At 51.8% G+C, this 17,662-nt stretch overlaps 1 protein-coding gene across 2 annotated transcripts in view; it reads right to left on the minus strand.

The window, feature by feature from the left end:
* Positions 1-16,903, minus strand: part of ST8SIA5 (ST8 alpha-N-acetyl-neuraminide alpha-2,8-sialyltransferase 5) — a 48,837-nt gene extending 31,934 nt beyond the window's left edge. The window contains exons 1-2 of one of the 2 annotated variants that reach the window (XM_019739696.3): positions 15,778-16,903; positions 6,641-6,748 (exon numbers count right to left, since the gene is read on the minus strand). In XM_019739696.3, the coding sequence (XP_019595255.1) occupies positions 6,641-6,748; positions 15,778-15,908 (239 nt within the window). In that variant the 5' untranslated portion in view covers positions 15,909-16,903. The remainder of the gene's footprint in view (positions 1-6,640; positions 6,749-15,777) is intronic. The other variant, XM_019739697.3, reaches the window with a different exon arrangement.
* Positions 16,904-17,662: the final 759 nt, after the last annotated feature.

The raw sequence follows: 17,662 nt of genomic DNA on the forward strand, positions 1-17,662 counted from the left end.
AATCAGAGTCTGAAAATTGCAGCCTGACAACTCACAGGACTGGAGTGTCTGTCTTCCCAAATAGGTAGAGAGAGATAAGCAGGGCTTGGCTGTTAACCACAGGTTGCAGCTGCCAGGAGGAGACATGCCTGGACCACGGCCCTTTCTGGGCCAGGGTTTCCTCATCTGTCCACCGGAATCCCCTGAGCTCGTTTAAGATACCAGAACTAAAAGTTAAACAGCCTGAGGTCCTAAGTGCCACCTGTGATAGTCTTATGATTAATCTGCTCCTGGTGTGGACCTCACCGCGTGTTGTTCTGGCATGGGGAGGGGGTGGTTGGGGTCAAGGGCAAAGCCTGATACCAATATTCCTCCTTCCCCCAACCAGCAGTTGGGCAGGGCGCCAGACCACATGTCTAGCCCATTCCCTGGAAGAACACAGATATGGCAACCTTGTTTTCTGGGCCAGACCAGGGAGCCCTGAAAAGCTCCTCTTGTAAGATCCAGCTCACCAGCCGGGAGCCCCCACGTGCCTAAACTCGCTCTGATCAGCCTTCCACACACATATTGTCCCGCTGCTCCTGGGGGCCTTCACCCCCGTCCCTCCAGGTGCCCACACTAAGAGCTGTGACCTAGTGGCCTCCTCCTCGTTCATCTCCCTCCCAGTCTTGTCACCTTGACTTCCTTAGCAGGTCTCCTCCCCATCCAGTGCGAGGGACCTGAAAGGGTTTTCTTTCTCACCTGAATTAGTCTCTCTGTCTGGACTACTCTTCCTCGCAGTGTCTTCCCAGTTCCTACAGCCCAGCACTCAGCTGCCTTTGGCAGCCTTCCCTGCCCTTCCTCGTGGCCATTGATGAATGGGATGAGAGCTGTGCGTGGCTGGCTACATGGGATGGCAAATTGGGCAGCCTTGGGTGCCTTACCTTCCGAGTACTGCGCACTGATTATCAGGGGGATGCCTGGTTCTCCCGGACCAACCCGCCCCCTTTTTCTTTCCAGTCTCCATTTCTTTCCATCACATTCCTTTCAGTGGCTTCCTGCCTTTGTTAAGCGACAGGTATAATATTCTTGAAGATGGTCTAAGAGGCAGATGAAGATGAAGATGGAGAGGAGGGAGGATGCATGATGGCCGGAAGGGAGTCACAGGCAGTTTGGGGAGCTGACATGAGGTGAGGAAGGGGTGAGGCCCAGACAGGCACCCGGGATCATCTGACCTGGAAAGGCAGCCCCGAGAGGGAGCGTCTCCTGCCCCTGTGAGTCAGGGGCAAAGCTGGGGCCAGGCTCTACCTGGGAGGTCCCCTCAGGGGACCCCCCCACCCCCACCCCAAGTGAATGAGCAAGTGGAGTTTTACAGATGAAGAAAGTGAGGCACAGAATGGTTCACGTAAATGGTTATTTGCCCAAGAGATTCCATTCTGACTCAACTAACGGCCACAAAGCTTAGGGGGCCAAGGGAGCTCATGGAATGACACCACCTGAGGAAGTCAAGGCACCCAGAGCCCCGCCTCCAGAGACAGCCTCCTCTGTCTGTCAACCCAGAGAGGCCCAGTCAGGCGTGTGGGGGGACAGGGGGAAGCTGTGTCATCTGTGTTTTATTTTTCCAGTACCCAGCCCTGAACACTGCCAAACCTGATCCTTCCAGTTCTTCCCAGCTGGATGGAGCCCAAGAGCTCGGTCCCTTTATTTACACATTTATTTTTGTCCTTTTCCATAGAAGTGAAAATTGACCAGAAAGCCTTACGCTAAGCCAGCCTACACCCACAATGTGCAGACCCACTGCTGCCAGGCCCCCAACAGTTGTCAGCACCCCTGGAAGTCCGCCATGGAAAATTCTTTCCATGGGGGTAACCTTGCCACCAAGGGCTCCTTTGTGAAATGCAGAAAGGCCAGGAGCAGGTGGAAGGAAGCATTTGTCAGGGATGACCGTCAGGCAAGCACTAAGCACAGAGACTGGGGCATGAGGGTGACACACAGAAGGTACAAAGTGGGAAAGAGATAGGAGACAAGCACTAACGACAACAGTCATTATAGGGAGGGAATATGCACAGTTACCTACGTAAATCAACCTGGCCATTTTATTACGGTCTGATTGCCAGGAGGTGAGGGCAGGACGAGGTGGTGTGAGAGGACTTGGGAAGAAATGCCGAGGAGGCCAGCCCGACCCTGCTGACCTGTCCGCAGCCCATCAGTGCTGGGACCCCAGAGTCACCCTGGATGGTAGATGTCTCACCTCCACCACCACCCCCACCTGGAGGTGGTGACTCAGTTTCATCATCTATAAATGGGTGCAATGACGGTAGCCAGCCCAAAGGTTGGAGGGTGTAGATTAAATGCAGTAAGACGCCTGGCACACAAACAGCCCCCAATAGCACTTCGCCACAGGCGTTGCCTGTCGAGTCCAAGCCACGTCTCGCCCCTCCGTGGAATCACTTCTCACTTCTACACTGAGCTCTCGGAGCATTCACCATCTGGACCACACAATTTATTACCGAATGATACATTGTCTTGAAACAATTAGGGAACAATTCAATACAACAGAATAAAGCACTGAATTAAATTCCATCAAGTTCCTTCCAGCTCTGAAATGACAATTCCAAACCCCATGTTGTGCAGGGCACGCTAGATATACACACAGATCTCAACCCAGAGACGTGGGCTCTGGGCTAGGACCTCAACATCAGCTTGGGGCTTGCTTTTTTCTCCTGTGGCTTGTGCTACCCTCCCACTAGGAAGCCTCTGCACCCCAACCTGAAGCCCAGTTGCACAGGGAGAATGCTGTCCCAGGAACAGGCAGCTTGGCCAGCTCTGCTCTAGACCTCAGCGAGCTGTGTCCCCTGAGGTATCTTTGCACACCCCCTTTTACCACCCCAGACCAGAGCAGGAAGGCCAAGGCTACCAGAGGCTGGGAGAAGGGGCCAATGAGGCCAGGGTCCCTGTGGGATGTACCTGGAGTTAGAGGGTCCAGACAGCCCTGCATGCACAGGGGTCCAGCCCGGTTGTCCAGGGCAGGAGGCTCCTCAGGATTTGGGGGAATACCTGAGCAAACACGGAAGGCTGTACCTGCACTGGCCAGAGAGTTCTGTGCGTGTAATGATAGACATAGCCCTCCGGGCAGACACATCTTACAGAACGTAGACCTAAAGGTGCTATCTGGGAAGGCTTCTGGGAGGAGGTGGCATAGGAGGTGGATATTGGCAGGACAAGGATTTATCTAGATGGGGAGCAGGGCGCAGTTGGCTGAAGCTGAGCGAAGACCTTTGTGCTGCAGCTACGGGCCAGGCTAAGAGTCAGCACCTGGGGGCTTCTGCCTCAGCTGCCCTCAACCCCCCATCCTTTCCCTGTGATGCCCTGAGGTAGCAGGTGCAATGCTGCCCACCCTGCAGGACCAGGACCACCAAGGGCACTGCCGCCTCCCCTGTCCTCTGAGGGGTCATTAGGCAGGCAGGCAGTTGGCCCGGCTGGAGGGGGCAAAGCACTGAGCCGGCTGGGGCCGAGAGTGCCCTTCCTCTCCTCTTCTCCCCTTCCCATCCCCCTTCTCAGAATTGTGAAGCTGTGTGGGGAGTGTTTGGGAGGGTTTCTCAGTCACTTATTGCAGAAGTATATAATCTGCCTTCGTTGCTTTCTCTCTCCTTCATCTACACGCCCTCCCCCCCACTTTCAGTCTCCCTTTTCCCACACTGCCACCCAGAACTCTCAGACCACCCCACTACCTGCTCTTCTCAAGAGAAAATGCTCTGATCATTCCAAACTGTGAATGGGTTTATGATTCCAAAGTGTCCCCTTTCTGGGGATTAACTTTTAAAGACAGTGTCGGGGGGGAAAAGGTTTAATCCAAAGGAACAGATCTCTAAGTGACGGAGAATTCAGGGACACTGACATTGGAGCTTGCTTTCTTACCAATAGCCTTTACTATGTCGCTGCTTAATTCCTTCTTTTATTCAAGTAACATTTATTGAGCACCTACTGCATGGCAGGTGCCATACTGGCTACTGAGAATTCAAAGATGGGGACGTACAATTGCTGTCTAGTGGGGAAACAGAAACACATCATTTGAACATGGTGAGAACTGCCTTCAAAGACCTTCCTGCTTCTTCAAAGCACCCACTTAAATCGACATATTTGCTGATTAAAAATTATTCCTATCTGCTCGTTCAAGCAGTTCCCTTAAGGATGCTTATTGGGCCACACTTTTAGACCTAGACCTGACATTACTAAAGCTATATGCCAGTGTGTATTTTATAACTCACACACTTTCCAGTTCAGCCTGGACTTCCCCTAGCTCACATCCAATGAGAAGTCCTGACCACGGCCTCCCCGAGCACTGTCTGGCCTAGATTTTCTTTGTGATCGGTTTGGCATTTTCCGGACGCATCTTTGTGATCGGTTTGGCATTTTGGACTGCTTCTTCTCCTTGTGGCTCCTGGGTGAGGATACGATTTATGAGTCATTTGCTTTTTCTGCCCCTCTTTATCCTCTGCTTAAATACATGGTACCTTCTGACTTCCCTTCCATCTCCGTTAATAATGACTGATAACAGGTGGTACCACACCTCACACACCACACAACTATAAAGAGCAAAATATGGCAGGTGTTGAATTATTCAGTAGGTGAATAATACCACCCGCTCATCACACAATCCAGGCACGAAAAGTGTGCACTGGGATGATGTATTTCACTCTGCAGAGCACTTTCTATGGCATCCTACTTCCGTCCTTCTCCAAGTCCTGCAAAGCTGCTGCCAGAAGCTGTCCTGCCCATTCTGAGGAAGGCAGACGCCACTCCTATGCCAAGGTTAAAAATTCCCGGACAAACGGGTCAGGTCTAATTCCATTAACCATTGTCTCCCACATATTGTGGTTTCTCACATATATGGGTACTGTTGGGGTCAACCCAAAATTGAGATCTGAATTTGAAATTGTCCCCGAAAAACTTGGGATGTGTGGTCATCATATTTCTAAGGGAGTTCTCAGTGAAATGGTGGCTCTCCAGAGGGAAATCAACACAGTGTCTTAATTCCAAAACCAAACTGACACTGTGTCAGTGTCACAGCGTCTCTGACCCTGATAGAGCCCAGCTGAGAGGGAAGAGGAGGCTGGCCCAGCCACTGAGAGAAGAAGAGAAAATAAAGGGGAGGGAGATGAGACAGGGAGTAGGAAAGAAAGGAAGTGGAGGAGAGAGGCAGGAAATAGGGCTAGAGAAAAAAAGTGGACCAAGAAAGGATGGCAGGAAGAAAGGGAGAGGAGAGACTAGGTGAGGTGAGAGAGGCAGAGAAATTAGAGACAACATTGTGGAAAGAGGGAGGAAGAGCAGAGCTGATGGCAGTAGGAAAAGTCAGAAGAAGAACTCTCACAGTGATCTCAGCCACTGCCCAGGGACGTCTGTCCAGAAATGGCCTCCCAGAAGCCACCTTACTCAGTGGATTAGCATTTTTCTAGTCAAATTCTCTTGATCCCTTCGCAGAGCCCTTCCCAGGGAGGCAGACACTTGCTGACTTATCTAGACTGCGCCCCATTGGGGTAGGAGGGTCACAGCACCAGGCACAACTCTGGATGCCTCACTGTACCTGGGTGACAGCCTAGGGGCGAGCAGCTGGTCCGGGCTCCCAGCACACATTTGTGGAAAGAACTGAGCTCCTAAAAGGCCAGAATAAGACCCTAATCCCGGTCACTGGCCTGCAGCCCCACGCCCTCAGGTCTGTCTGTAGGCACCTCCCCAACTGACTTTGGATGCTGGAGCCATATCTTTTCTTTTCCAAAGTATTGAACAAAATCACATATCAGGGGTCCCTGAAAAACACATTATTTCTCCTCTGCACGAACAATGTAATGTTCTGGTGTCAAAACGAACAGTAACAAAAACGCAGGCCTCTTTCCCAGGGAAACAGAGCTGCGAGTTAGCACATACTTAGAAATGCAAAGTTAAGGAACTAAACAACTTAATCAGCCCCTGGAAACCCTTAGCTGGCACATTCCAGCCATGCCCGGCTCCAGCAGAGAAAGCCCTGTTCAAAAAAATTCCCTGCAATGCGCCCCCTGCGATGAGTGCATCCCACTCATTTTCATTCATCCAACATCTAGGTACTGAACTCCTACTCCCAGATATACAGAGCGCCCTTAACCACCAATTTTAGCTCCAACGTTACAGCAGATCAACAAGAAATACCACGTGATGGTCTGAATGTGGATCTCAGTGCCCTCTGGATGGAACCGGTGCTTCCCAGCCAAGCTCAGCCTCACCGGCGGGCAGAGTAGGGACTGCTTACACAGTGGGATTTCAGAGGAGCAGGGAGGCCACGGCTGACACCCGCCCCTCATGCCACCTACATGCCCTTGCAGGCTTATGTCCAAAATCCTTGCAGCTGGGAGAGAGCTGATACCCCCACCTCAAATGGAGGCTTGAAACCCAGGTCACCCCCCCACCCCCCCAACCACTTCCCCAACAGAAAGGGGCCAGTGAGTCCCAACTTTGCTCTGGATGGTCCTAGGCCTCACCCCTCATGTCAAAGACAAGCCAGGATCCTAAAACGCAGTGAGCTTTGAGCCACTGTGATGAGCCAGCTTCTTCCTGGAGGGCGGCTCTGGGGATACGCCATGGGGCAGGGGCCCATGGGATTAGCCCAGGACACACTTCCCCCTCCCTGGTCATTCACCGGGGTCTGTACCTGGAGCTGGAGTCACTGCCGCTCTGCACTGCTGGATCGTCCGTGACATTAAAGAGCCCCGTCCAATTGGCCAGCTGGTCGCCATTCTGCCAACCAAACTGGAGGCCTCTGGCAAAAGAACGAGGCAGTCGGTACTCATGCTGATGATCTGGGTTAAGCCTGTCTACCAGAGAGCCACATTCTGTCCTTGTGTCGAGTGACACATCCCATCGATCATGCACTTCGTGGGGACGGGGGTGATAACCAACCATGAGGAGGAGGAGAATAAACCCTAACGTGCTCTCTGCTCATCTACATCCATTCCCTTGTTGCACCTTTACCAGCAGAGCTGAGGTTACACATTGTACACACAGGGAAACGGAGGCTGAGCCAGACCAAGGTTGCAGAGCTCCCCTACCTCCGGTGGCATGGCCCTCAGCTCCCACCTCTGGAGACTTACACCAGAAGAGCTCTCTCTTGCCAACACTGTGCTATTCTCAGAGGCCAGACACTGCAAAGCTTTTAATGAAATCTAGTTTTCCAACACTTGTCCTGGTTTAAGATGATGGACTCAACTCACACGGTTATCTCCGCTCCCACCTCTAACCTGGCTGACGTGACAGCAAAGGAATAAATAAGGACATGGGCTTGGAGACAGGGATGGGAGGGGGCTAGCGACAACATTTGGGAAGATGAAAAGCAAGAGGGTAAGTGCCTTAGACCAGAGAGAATGGAATCCTGACTGTCTATAAGAAGCAAATCCATTTGCGATACACAACTCAGAAAGTGAGAGATGGTCACACAATGCCTTCAGTTTCATCTTCACTCTCCTTGGACCATTTAGACTGGAACACACCCTGGCTAACACACCCAATGAAAATCCAACCGTACATTAATATTTCATGTTCCCACAAAGTGCTTCATTTCCACCAGGAAGCAAAGTCAAGCGTCTGGGACCAGACAGAGAATGAGTGAACAAGAGGCAGCAGGAACTGCCTCCTCTTTATGTCCTGCCTGCCAGGGTAGGTGCCCTGAGCTCTAGCCCACTGTGGCCATATGGGAAGGTAGGTCCCTACAACAAAATGCCGCTCTGTTCATTTTTTCCAAGAGATGCTGGAAATCTAGATTTTTAATTTCCCCAATTTGAAATGCTGATCATTAATTCAAACTTGAAACATTGTGCAGACCAAATACCCCATGCTGCAGGCCGACAGCAGCCTGGGGACCGCCATTACCACCTCCCAACTCAAATCAGCTTGCTGGTTCCTGACCGCAGTCCTATGAGGGAGACAGAGTGGGCCTCATCTATCACAGCTGAGGAAACTGAGGCAGAGTGGGAAGTGACCTCTCAGCCAGCTGGTGGCAACTCAAGGCCTGGAACCCAGGAGTCCTGACTCCTAGTTCCGTCCTCTTGCCACCAAAGTTCTGGCTCCTGTCCCAGGTGTCATTTGCACACAGCACACCTTGGGGTCTTCCAGCTGCCGGCGGGTCAGCCACCCTCAGCCTTCTGCCTCATGCACAAATAGACACGCTCACCATTGCAAAAGGCACCCACAGAGGAAGCCCAGGTGAGCGCATTCAGGAGCTCTGCCTGTAACCACCCCTTTCCTTCCCACTCAACAAAGCACATAATAGGAATGCAAATGACTGTGCTATTATTACAAGGATAACCTTGAGTCGGCTCCATTTGAAAAACATAATAAAAGAAGAAAATCATTCACAAAACATCAGTACTTAACTTTCCTGGGGGGATAATCTATTGCATTCTTCATTTGTATTCTCACACCCCCATTCCAAGAAGGTAGCTTGGCTTCCCCCCCCTCTTATTTAGGGTAACGTGGGTTGGATGAGGGCTGAAAGAAATTGTGCTGCACCATCCTGGAGGGAGGTGAGAGGGCCTTCGGGTCTTAGGAGGTGTGGGGTGGAAGTGGAGAGACCACCACGGCTGAGCAGAAAATTCCTCAGGTCCAGGAAGCCTGCTCTGCTATGGCGGTTTGGGGTTCCTCTCCCACATCTCCCTCTAAATGAAAAGCAGGGCCTCAGAAAGAGCGCCACTTAGGGCACCTCAGAAGACTGGACCTAGAGCTAGACGCCTCCAGAGAGCAGTGAACGGATTGGCTGAGGCCCGGGGTGGCCTGGGGTGTCTTCCCAATCTTTGTTCAGCCCTCTCGACTTTCACATGAGCCTGGGGGGCGGGGGTGGAAGGAAGACGCCCCCATAGTGATAGACCAAATTTCCCACCAGCTGGTGGATAAGGTTTAGTCTTTTTCTTAATCAAAAGAAAATTGAGGCAATGAGCCATTTCTTTCACACCGAACTTGTGAAATAAAATGTATCAACATTCTTCTATTATTAATCAGCAAATCACTTGCATTGTACCTCACAGCTGACTGAGGATACCTTTCCTTTATTCATTCATGCTATTTTTATTTTATTACATATGTATACGTATCAAATATTTATTTCATTATATTATCCTATATTTACTGAATGGCCATGCCAGGCTGGGAGCTGGGATTCAACAGTGAAAAACTAACAAAGGTCCTGCCCCAATGACAATTTCTACTGGAGGGAGACAGATATATCAACCATAAACTAATCTCTGACACAATGTGTAATGGGTCAGATGGTGGGAAATGCTGTGGTAAAAAAATAAAGGGAGTCGAGGGAGATAAAGGGTTTGAGGTGAGTTCGGGGTGCTATTCCACACAGAGTGGTCTTCACCCTGAGAAGGTGACATCGAGCAGGACAGAAACTGGGTGACAAGGGAGCAGATGGATCCTGGGGAAGAACGTTCCAGAAGAGAACTAGTTTCTGCAATGCCTGGGGCATGAGTGCCATGGCTTGTTCTGGGGCTGGCGAGCTGGTCCGTGCAGCTGGAACTGAAGGAGCCAGGGGCAGGCAGCACAGGCAGCGCCACCTTCCTGTGGTCCCTCAAAGCCATCTAGGAGGGAGCTGGGCCCAGTGTCGTCTTATGAGGAGCAAAGAACTCAGCTGGAGCACCACGAAAGTCTGTGAGGGCCTTCCCTGGGGTGCCCAGATTGCCCTCCTCCACCTCCCACAGTCCCCTGCGCTCCCCAGGTCCACATAAGGAGCTGGGCGTATGGTCAGGAGAGGCCTGCCAGAGAAGGTGCTAGGACCTTCCCACCCAGGTCAGAGCGGAAATGCCTGCCAGCTGGGAAGCCGTTCAGAGGGATGAATGGGCATAATTATCAGGTTCCACGTTCTCCCTCGCCTGTCCTTGTTCCTGACTCACTAGTGACTCATGTTATTTATCTGTGAAGCACCGGAAGGTAACATAGCTCCCAAAAGAACCTCAAGGGGAAAGGGAAGTGGGTTCATTCCCCAAGGATTGCCTGTGGGGCCTTCATCTGGGGCAACAGAAAAGATGCTGGAGGTGGGAGCATCCTGAGAGAGGAGAAGAATGGGGGGGGGGGTGTTCCCCAAGCTGGCCCTCCATGCTCTGCACCCCCAGAGGGGAAAGGAGGAGACTGGCGGAGCAAGTGGCAGCCTACAGGTGGCAGAGGGCTGGCCTCCCCGAGAACCACCAGGCCCGGGGCCTGGGCTGCCAGGGAGCGGATGGAGCCCTCCTGAATTCTAAGGCTGTCCATGGTTCTGCAGGAGGCCTCCGGCTAAGAAGCGGCTGGGGCAGGACCCAGGGGGAGTTCAAGTGCTAGCAGTGTTAAGACAGGGGTGGGGAGGCTACACAGCCCTGGGAGGGGTCCAGAGAGAGCAATCAGACAAGCTCCAGACACAGCTGAGGGACCACCTCACTGCCCCCAGCCACTGCACCACAGAGGAGCCCAGACTCCACCCCCACCCCAGGCCAACCTCCAAACAGTCCTGCCTCCAGACCTCCAGGCCTGCCCGACCTCCCCTGGGGGCCAGACCTCCCTGAGTAGCCCCCCGAGGCCATCCAATAATGTCTGGCTACTCTTTGTGAAATATTTGGTCAGTATCAATTTCCAGGAGGAAAGCACACACCAGCCTGCAAAGGGGAACACACACGAGCCTCCCAGCTCTCCTCTGGCACTCAGGCCCTGAACTGCATGTCCCGTAAGGTCCCACCTGGCTACTCACCACCCTGATTGCTGTCTCTTCTGAAACCTACAAGATTGATAGTCTATGCCACACAATTACAAATTTATTTTACACTGTCTTATGTATTTTTTCATGTTTGTCTCTTTCCGTGTTCTGGAAGTTCCTTAAGGACATGTATCACAGCTAATAATTCTTTAGAAACACCCCCTCACCCCCAGCACAAAGCTGAATGGGTGTTTAATGGGTGCTCGTTGATTGTTAGGAAAAACGTGTTGGGATTTCCTTTGTGTGCATCCATTCATTCAACAGTTAATGTCAGGCACCGTGCTAGGTCCTGGGAATCCAGAGATGAATAAAACATCTCTTACAAGGGTCTTACAAGCTATGTGACCTTATACAAGTTACTCATCCTCTCTGAATATTAAGTGAGAATGATTGTATCTGTTGAATGTTGAACAGGACTGTCGTGGGGACTAAGTGAAGTAATCCTCATTCAGTATTATCTACTTAGATCAGAACCTGGCGCATTAAATCTTAATGAATGTTAATCATTAATACTATTGCCTGATGAATCTCACCTGTGTGTGGTGGGGGCACGGTCCCTACACACAGGGGTAAGAGCTAAATTGAAGAATTACTGGGTGAGAGGTTATTAGATGAGAAGTAAGTGGGCTTGGATAGCTCAAAGAAGAGAGGCTAGATCCTCTAAGAGGTAAAAATTTCCCAAAAGTACAAATGTCAAAAAGGACTAGAGAAAGAGAGATGGGCAAGGGAGCAGAGAGAGAGGGCAGCACTGTGTCCCTGACAGACATTTGGGGAAGCGACAGGAAGCTAATATCCACCACCGAGTGCAGGCTGGGCACTTAGCAGGCCAGGGCCAGGACTAGAGTGAAGCAAACAGGGCGCCCAGGGCACACCATTGAGGGCAGCCCCACTCTCAGGCTTGTGCGAGTGCAGGGCAGACACCTGAGAGGGGGCCTCCTGAAATTCTGTCCCCAGGGTGCCTTGCTTGCCATACCCTAGTGCCGGCCCTGCAGCAGGTACTCAGTAAAAACTTGCTCTGCCCAGCAAAACCTGAGTTGTTCTGCCAGCATGGGACACATCCCAGGGGACAGTCAGTTCAGCTCCTTCCTCTGTGGGGCACCCTGCACCTCCATCCCCCGCCCCCACTAGGCACCCTCTCCTTGCAGACCTACCCCTTGCATAGATCCTTAGGTCCCATGGTCCCCATCCCCGGGGCTGCGCCTGTTTCTCAGGTCACTCAAACAGGAGGGTTTGTCCCTAGGTGGGGTGAGGTGGGCAGAGTTGGCTCAGCGAGGAGCACTTCGAATATACACCTCAGATACAGCACAAAGTCAGGCTGTACTTTTCCTTGACCCAGTTTTTCATCCTCAAGTCTCAGGCCTGCACCAGCCACTTGCAGGCAGCCCAGATCTGCGCCCTCGAGGTGCAGGAGACAAGAAGGCTGCGGGGAAGACAGCATATAGGACAGTCCTCTCCACAGAAGGCAGGACAAAATAGGCCCCGCCTCAGCTCCTGGCCGCTGTGCGGTGACACACAAAGCAACAGGACAGCTGAGCAGAATGTACTGAGTACAGACAGCACAGGCACTGTGAATTCAGAGCAGGGGGAGAACACTGGGCTGAGAATGGAAGGAAAAGCCCGATTTGGACTGGCAGGGAGACAGGTGGGAAGGCACGGCCGCGGGCACACAGGTGGGTAAAGGCACAGCACCAGGACAGACGTGATGTGTGTAAAAGGAGCCATGGTCTCCTGAAGAGCGGGGCTTCAGATACAGACTGATCACAGGGGGTGAGACTTCTGTTTGAGGAGGGAGTAAGGGAGGGAGACATTCAAGGACTTCCAGTCCTGGCAAAACGGCAGACTGAAAAATCCTCTGTGGCGTGCGCCCCTTCAGGAGTGAAGGATTTCTTCCTCACCTGTTGGGGTGCCAAGAGCCGGCAGCCCCCCAGCTCTCAGTGTCCTCTGGGAATTGCCTCATGAGAGGAGATTCAAGTTGGCCAAGATTACGCCCTCTTCCAGAAGGAGCCCACATCTTACGACTGAAAATTTGACCCAGAGGTATAAAGGCCTGGCCTCCTCACCCCTGAGGCAACTCTCCAGGCCTCCCTAGGACTTCACATGAGGCCTCCCTAGGACTTCACATGAGGCCTCCCTAGGACTTCACATGAGGCCTCCCTAGGACTTCCTGGAGCTCAGGGCCTCCTTCTGCTCAGTCTTCCTTCTTCTCCCTTCTTCAGGTGTTGATCCCAAGAACACATCTAAATAAAGATGGTGCAGCCTAGTCTCTAGCTTAGAGTCTGCTTTCTAGGAAACCCACTCGGCAACATCTCCCACTAAAAAAACACTAAAATAACCATTAAAATATGTATAAAATGTCTTCTTAAATGAATGAATAATCTGGTAAGGAAAGAAGGAGTAGATGAGTTGTAAAGCCAGCAGCTGCCCCAGGGGCATCTGCCAATCTCCATAATTCACACCCCCCTTGTAATGGTGATATTATTATAACAAGCAAATACTAACCAAATGGAAGCTGCCTCACTGTATGACATTAGCCCAAATGAACTTGAAGGCTCAAAGTGTACCAGAAATAAACAAAGTCACTACATTATAATAAAAGATTCATTCACTGGGAAGATGATACATGTAAACTAGCATGCATCTAATAACATCACCACTTCAATATGCGGAAGGCAAAAGTAGAGAAGGAGAAATTGACAAATCTGTTAGCATGGAGGAAGATTTCATCACACATCTTTTAGAAATTGAATGATCAAGCAGAACGGAAAGAAATCAAGAGGGATACAGAAGATTAAAAAACACAAAACCACTTGATTGAATAGATGTGTAAAAATAGTGCACCTAATAATGAGAGAATCACATTTTTTTCAAGTACACCCATAATACTTAGAAAAAACCCACCTCCTACTAGACCACAAAGCAAATCTCAACACATTTCAAGGAGTCAGCATCATAAATATTATGTTCTCCAATCACCATGCATTTGAATAAAAAATTCAAAAAAACATAAAGTAAAAGAAGAAAGTATTTGGAAATTTTAAAGCATTTCAAATTTATGAGTGAAAAAAAATAAATCATGATAGAAATTAGAAAATACCTGGAATTCACAATAATGTAAATACTTCCGGTAGTTACTAACTGTATGACCCTGAACAAATTACTTAACCGCATGTGCCTCAGTTTCCTCATCTATAAAATGAGAACAGGAACAGTAACTTGTTAGGATTCAGTATGGTAATATACAAAGCACTCGAACAACGGCCTGGAGCACAGTAAATGCCAATACAATTCTGAGTCCTTATCATCATTATCACCCCAGAGAAGTATTTAGAGGAAATTTTATAGTCTTAAAAGTTTACATGAGAAAATAATAAAGACTAGAAATTAAAGAGATAAGCATCCAAATTAAGAAGCTAGAAAAAGAACCTGGTTCAGGGTCAGGATAGCCTCCATGCAGAACTAACCAAAGGTCAGGCCAAGTGGTACAGTGTGGGTAGGGTCACATGTGGTTCCAAGAGAGAGGAGGTGGTGCCACATCTCTGCACGTTCGCTGCTGCCTTCTTTAGTTCTTCCTCTCCACCTATCCAAACCTTATCCTTCCTTTAAAGGCCCACTCAGGTCCACCTCCTCCAGGAAGTCTTCCCTAACTACTTCAGTCCAGGAGTGCCTCCCCCCACAGACATTTTAACACTTACTTTGAAACTATCTCATTTGTGGCCATTTTGTTCCCCCAAACAGACTTCAAGCCCCAGGACACCATTTGGGGCGCAGCTGTCCTTGCCTAGGGACATCGGGGGCGGGGTGGGAGGGTGGCAGTAACCAAAAGAGGAGGTAGGCCCAATGAGCTCCTGAAAGCCAGGAGGTTCCCTGAAAATGTCCTTTCAAGCAGCACCATGCAGAGCTCATCCTCTGCCTTCAACCAGGGATGGCCAGGAGCAGTGGCTTGGCTGGAAGCAAATGTCCCAGACAAGGACCCAGCAGCAATCCTCATTCTCCCACCATCATGTGCAGCCCAGACTGGGGGGCACAAATGACTGATGTGGAACCCAAAGGATGAAAAGGGAACAACTGTGTTTATTATTTGGAAGTTTAGAGAAGAGATGGGATGTTTATATAGCTAGAGAAGCATTTTGTTTTCTATGGGGGGGAGCGGCAGTGAAAGTAGGGAGACACTGGCAGCCAAGAAAAAAACCTACAGCAGAAAGGAGAGGTGGGCTCTTTCCCGAAGAGCCTCTGATATGGGCGTTATCTACCCTATGGCAGTGCTCTCCCCAGGCCCTGAAACCAAGCAGAGTAACCCGAAGCGTTTCCTCTCACCCTGCAGAGAGGGCAGAAGGAAACGGTTGGCATTCAGTGTATCTTCCGCACACACAGGGACTGAGGCTGGGCCCTCCTGCTCTTTCTCTTAATGAAGTTGGCGGGTGGATGGGGTGGGGTGGGAGCAGAGTTCAACAAGGGGAGGGCTAACTTCTGCTGGAGCTCTGACCTTCTGAGTAAGAATGAGAAACAACTGCTTGTTTCAGGTTGTGAGTTTCACAGATCCAGAGTTTACTGCTTTATAAGTTCATTATCCCTGTCGCATCGTCCCAGCCCACCATCACACCCACCTAACTGACGCTCTGGGGTGAAAAATATGCTTTTCCTCCCAAGGGCCCCCACAAAAGTTCAGGACTCGAGAGATAATCCAACCAAATCTAGAATGCCATGGAACCAAACGGCCAGGGCACTCTAGATTTGGGGGACACCGCTCTGACCCCTGTCGCCGCTCCTGGCATTCAAATGGATTTATCATCAGCTTAGCCACTAGGAATTCTAGCTTGTCCCCATTTTTCACAACAGAACAAAGTTGTCAGCCCCTCTGGCCGGCGCTGGGCAGGCTCTCATTTCTGGCTGGGAGGAGAGAGGCACTTTGGAGCGCCACCGTGACCCAAACCTAACGCGGCTGTGCTGGGGCTAAGTGCAAAACCCACGGTCACTCACCCTGGGGGCGCCCGAGGAGTGGGGGATGCTGCGGACGCCACCTACGGCTTGCCCACGCGTTTCGCGCACCCCCACCCGCACTCGGACTTTCTCACCTTTTGATGTAGTTTCGGCCATATAAGATCTGTTGCAGCAAGGTCACCAAGGCGAAGGCGCAGATGAAGATGAAGAGCAAAGTTCGGTTCCCCAACAAATCCCGGTTCGCCGAGGGATCCGCGTAGCGCATCCTGGCGGCCGCTCGCGCGCGGCGGGGCACGGCGGACGCTTGGCGCCGGGAGTCCCAGCAATCACGCGCAGGGCTCCGGTAGCCCGGGGGTCGCACGATCGACCAGGCGCCTCTTGGAGCGGTTGGGCGAGTGGGGACTTCTCGGGGCAAAGTTTCTGGATGCCGCGGCCGGAGCAGGGGACATCCGAGCGTCGCCGGCGCCGGAGCGGCGGGCAGGGCAGGGCTGGCCGCAGGGAGCTCAGCCGCAGTCCGGGGCCTTCCCTCCCGCTGTCTTTACCTCCGGGCTCTAGTGCCCGGCATCCGCCGATTTCCCTGCGGAGGGGCGACGCCAAGTGCCCCAAACCCGGGGCAGCCCCTCCCGCGGAGGTGGCGGCCAATCGCGAGCGGGGCCCTGGCGCGGTGCGCCCAAGAGCGCCGCGCACCGCCCCCTCCGGTCGCGCTCGGGTCCGCGGTTCCCCAGCGCGGTGCCCTGCCCGGGCGGGCCACGTCCGATCCCCGCGCCCGCAGCGACAGAGCGCGAAGGTTGGCCTTCAGTTCTGCAGATGGGAGGTGGGGGACAAAATACCCGGACAGTCTGGCTAATGACAGGCGGGCGGTGGAGAGGAGGGTGGAATGGAAAACGCCAGGTTTAAATAGTGGAATTTACAAAGGCGGCAGGAAAGGGAAGCCGCTGCTGCGGAGCTGTGCTTGCTGGAGGGTGGGTATTCGCATGCGGTGCGCAGGGCACTGAGTCACCGCGGTGGCCGCGTCCTCACGCTCTCCGGGAGATCTCTCCGGAGAATGCGAAGCAAGGTCAGCCGGGCAGCCCTTCAAGGACAGCGCGAGCGCGGCTCCGCATGCTGATGGCGCCAGGCGCCCAACTCCTGCGGGGAGGAAATTCAGGGGCTCTCCGTCCCTGCCACAGGCCTCCTCTCCCTCCCCAACTGCAGCTCCCGGCTGTTCGTCAAAGACCTTGTTGTCACCCAGACACTGGGACCTTGTCTCATCCTTGGAACCACTCGTAAATCTTAGGTCAGGCAGCTGGCCGCCTTCGGGTACCACAGTCCCCGAAAGCTTTAGTAAGTCACTAAGTCTAGAAAGGTTTGTGTTTCAAGAGTGCACACCAAGGAAAATAAACACAGAAATGCAATGCCAAAATCGTGCCTCTTCAGAAATCCTAACCCCTCAAGGCACTACTCTTCTCCCTCCCCCCCTTCCCAGCCCGCACACCAAGCGACAGCCCTGTCATCCTGACACCACAGTCTCTGGCGCTGGGGTGTCACGTGCCTGTGGCGATCACTACTGAGCCTTCGCTGGATGATTCTAGGGCGCCCCTTCCCAGGACCCTCCAGCCACTGGGGGGAGATTCTGGAGTCAGGGCAGAGATTCGACTGGGAACTTGAAGGAAAGGCGAATAGTGGTAAAAAAAAAAAAAAGAACTTTGATGGGAAAGTGCCCAGACTCCAAAACGCTGCCCTTGGCATTTAATAGTTTCCTCTTTGAACTAGAAAGATTAAAAAGAAATGCACGCTTACATCTCATGATTAGGGTGCCACCGATAACTTGGAATTCTTGTGAATTCACAAGGTGGAAATGGACCCTGTGCTATAGATACAGAGTTTATGTATCAAATAAGTATTACCCGTGAGGGTCGCAGATAGTATTTTTAACCAATTAAAGAAATAACAAACATCTAAACAGCCCATTATTATAATAAACCTGATACTTGTTTGGTGCCTTACACATCAAAAAGTACTTGCTCTTGCGTATGTATT

The sequence above is a fragment of the Rhinolophus sinicus genome, chromosome 4 (assembly GCF_057876585.1).
Source record: "Rhinolophus sinicus isolate RSI-liver-muscle chromosome 4, RSI-T2T, whole genome shotgun sequence".
Classification (NCBI taxonomy): domain Eukaryota; kingdom Metazoa; phylum Chordata; class Mammalia; order Chiroptera; family Rhinolophidae; genus Rhinolophus; species Rhinolophus sinicus.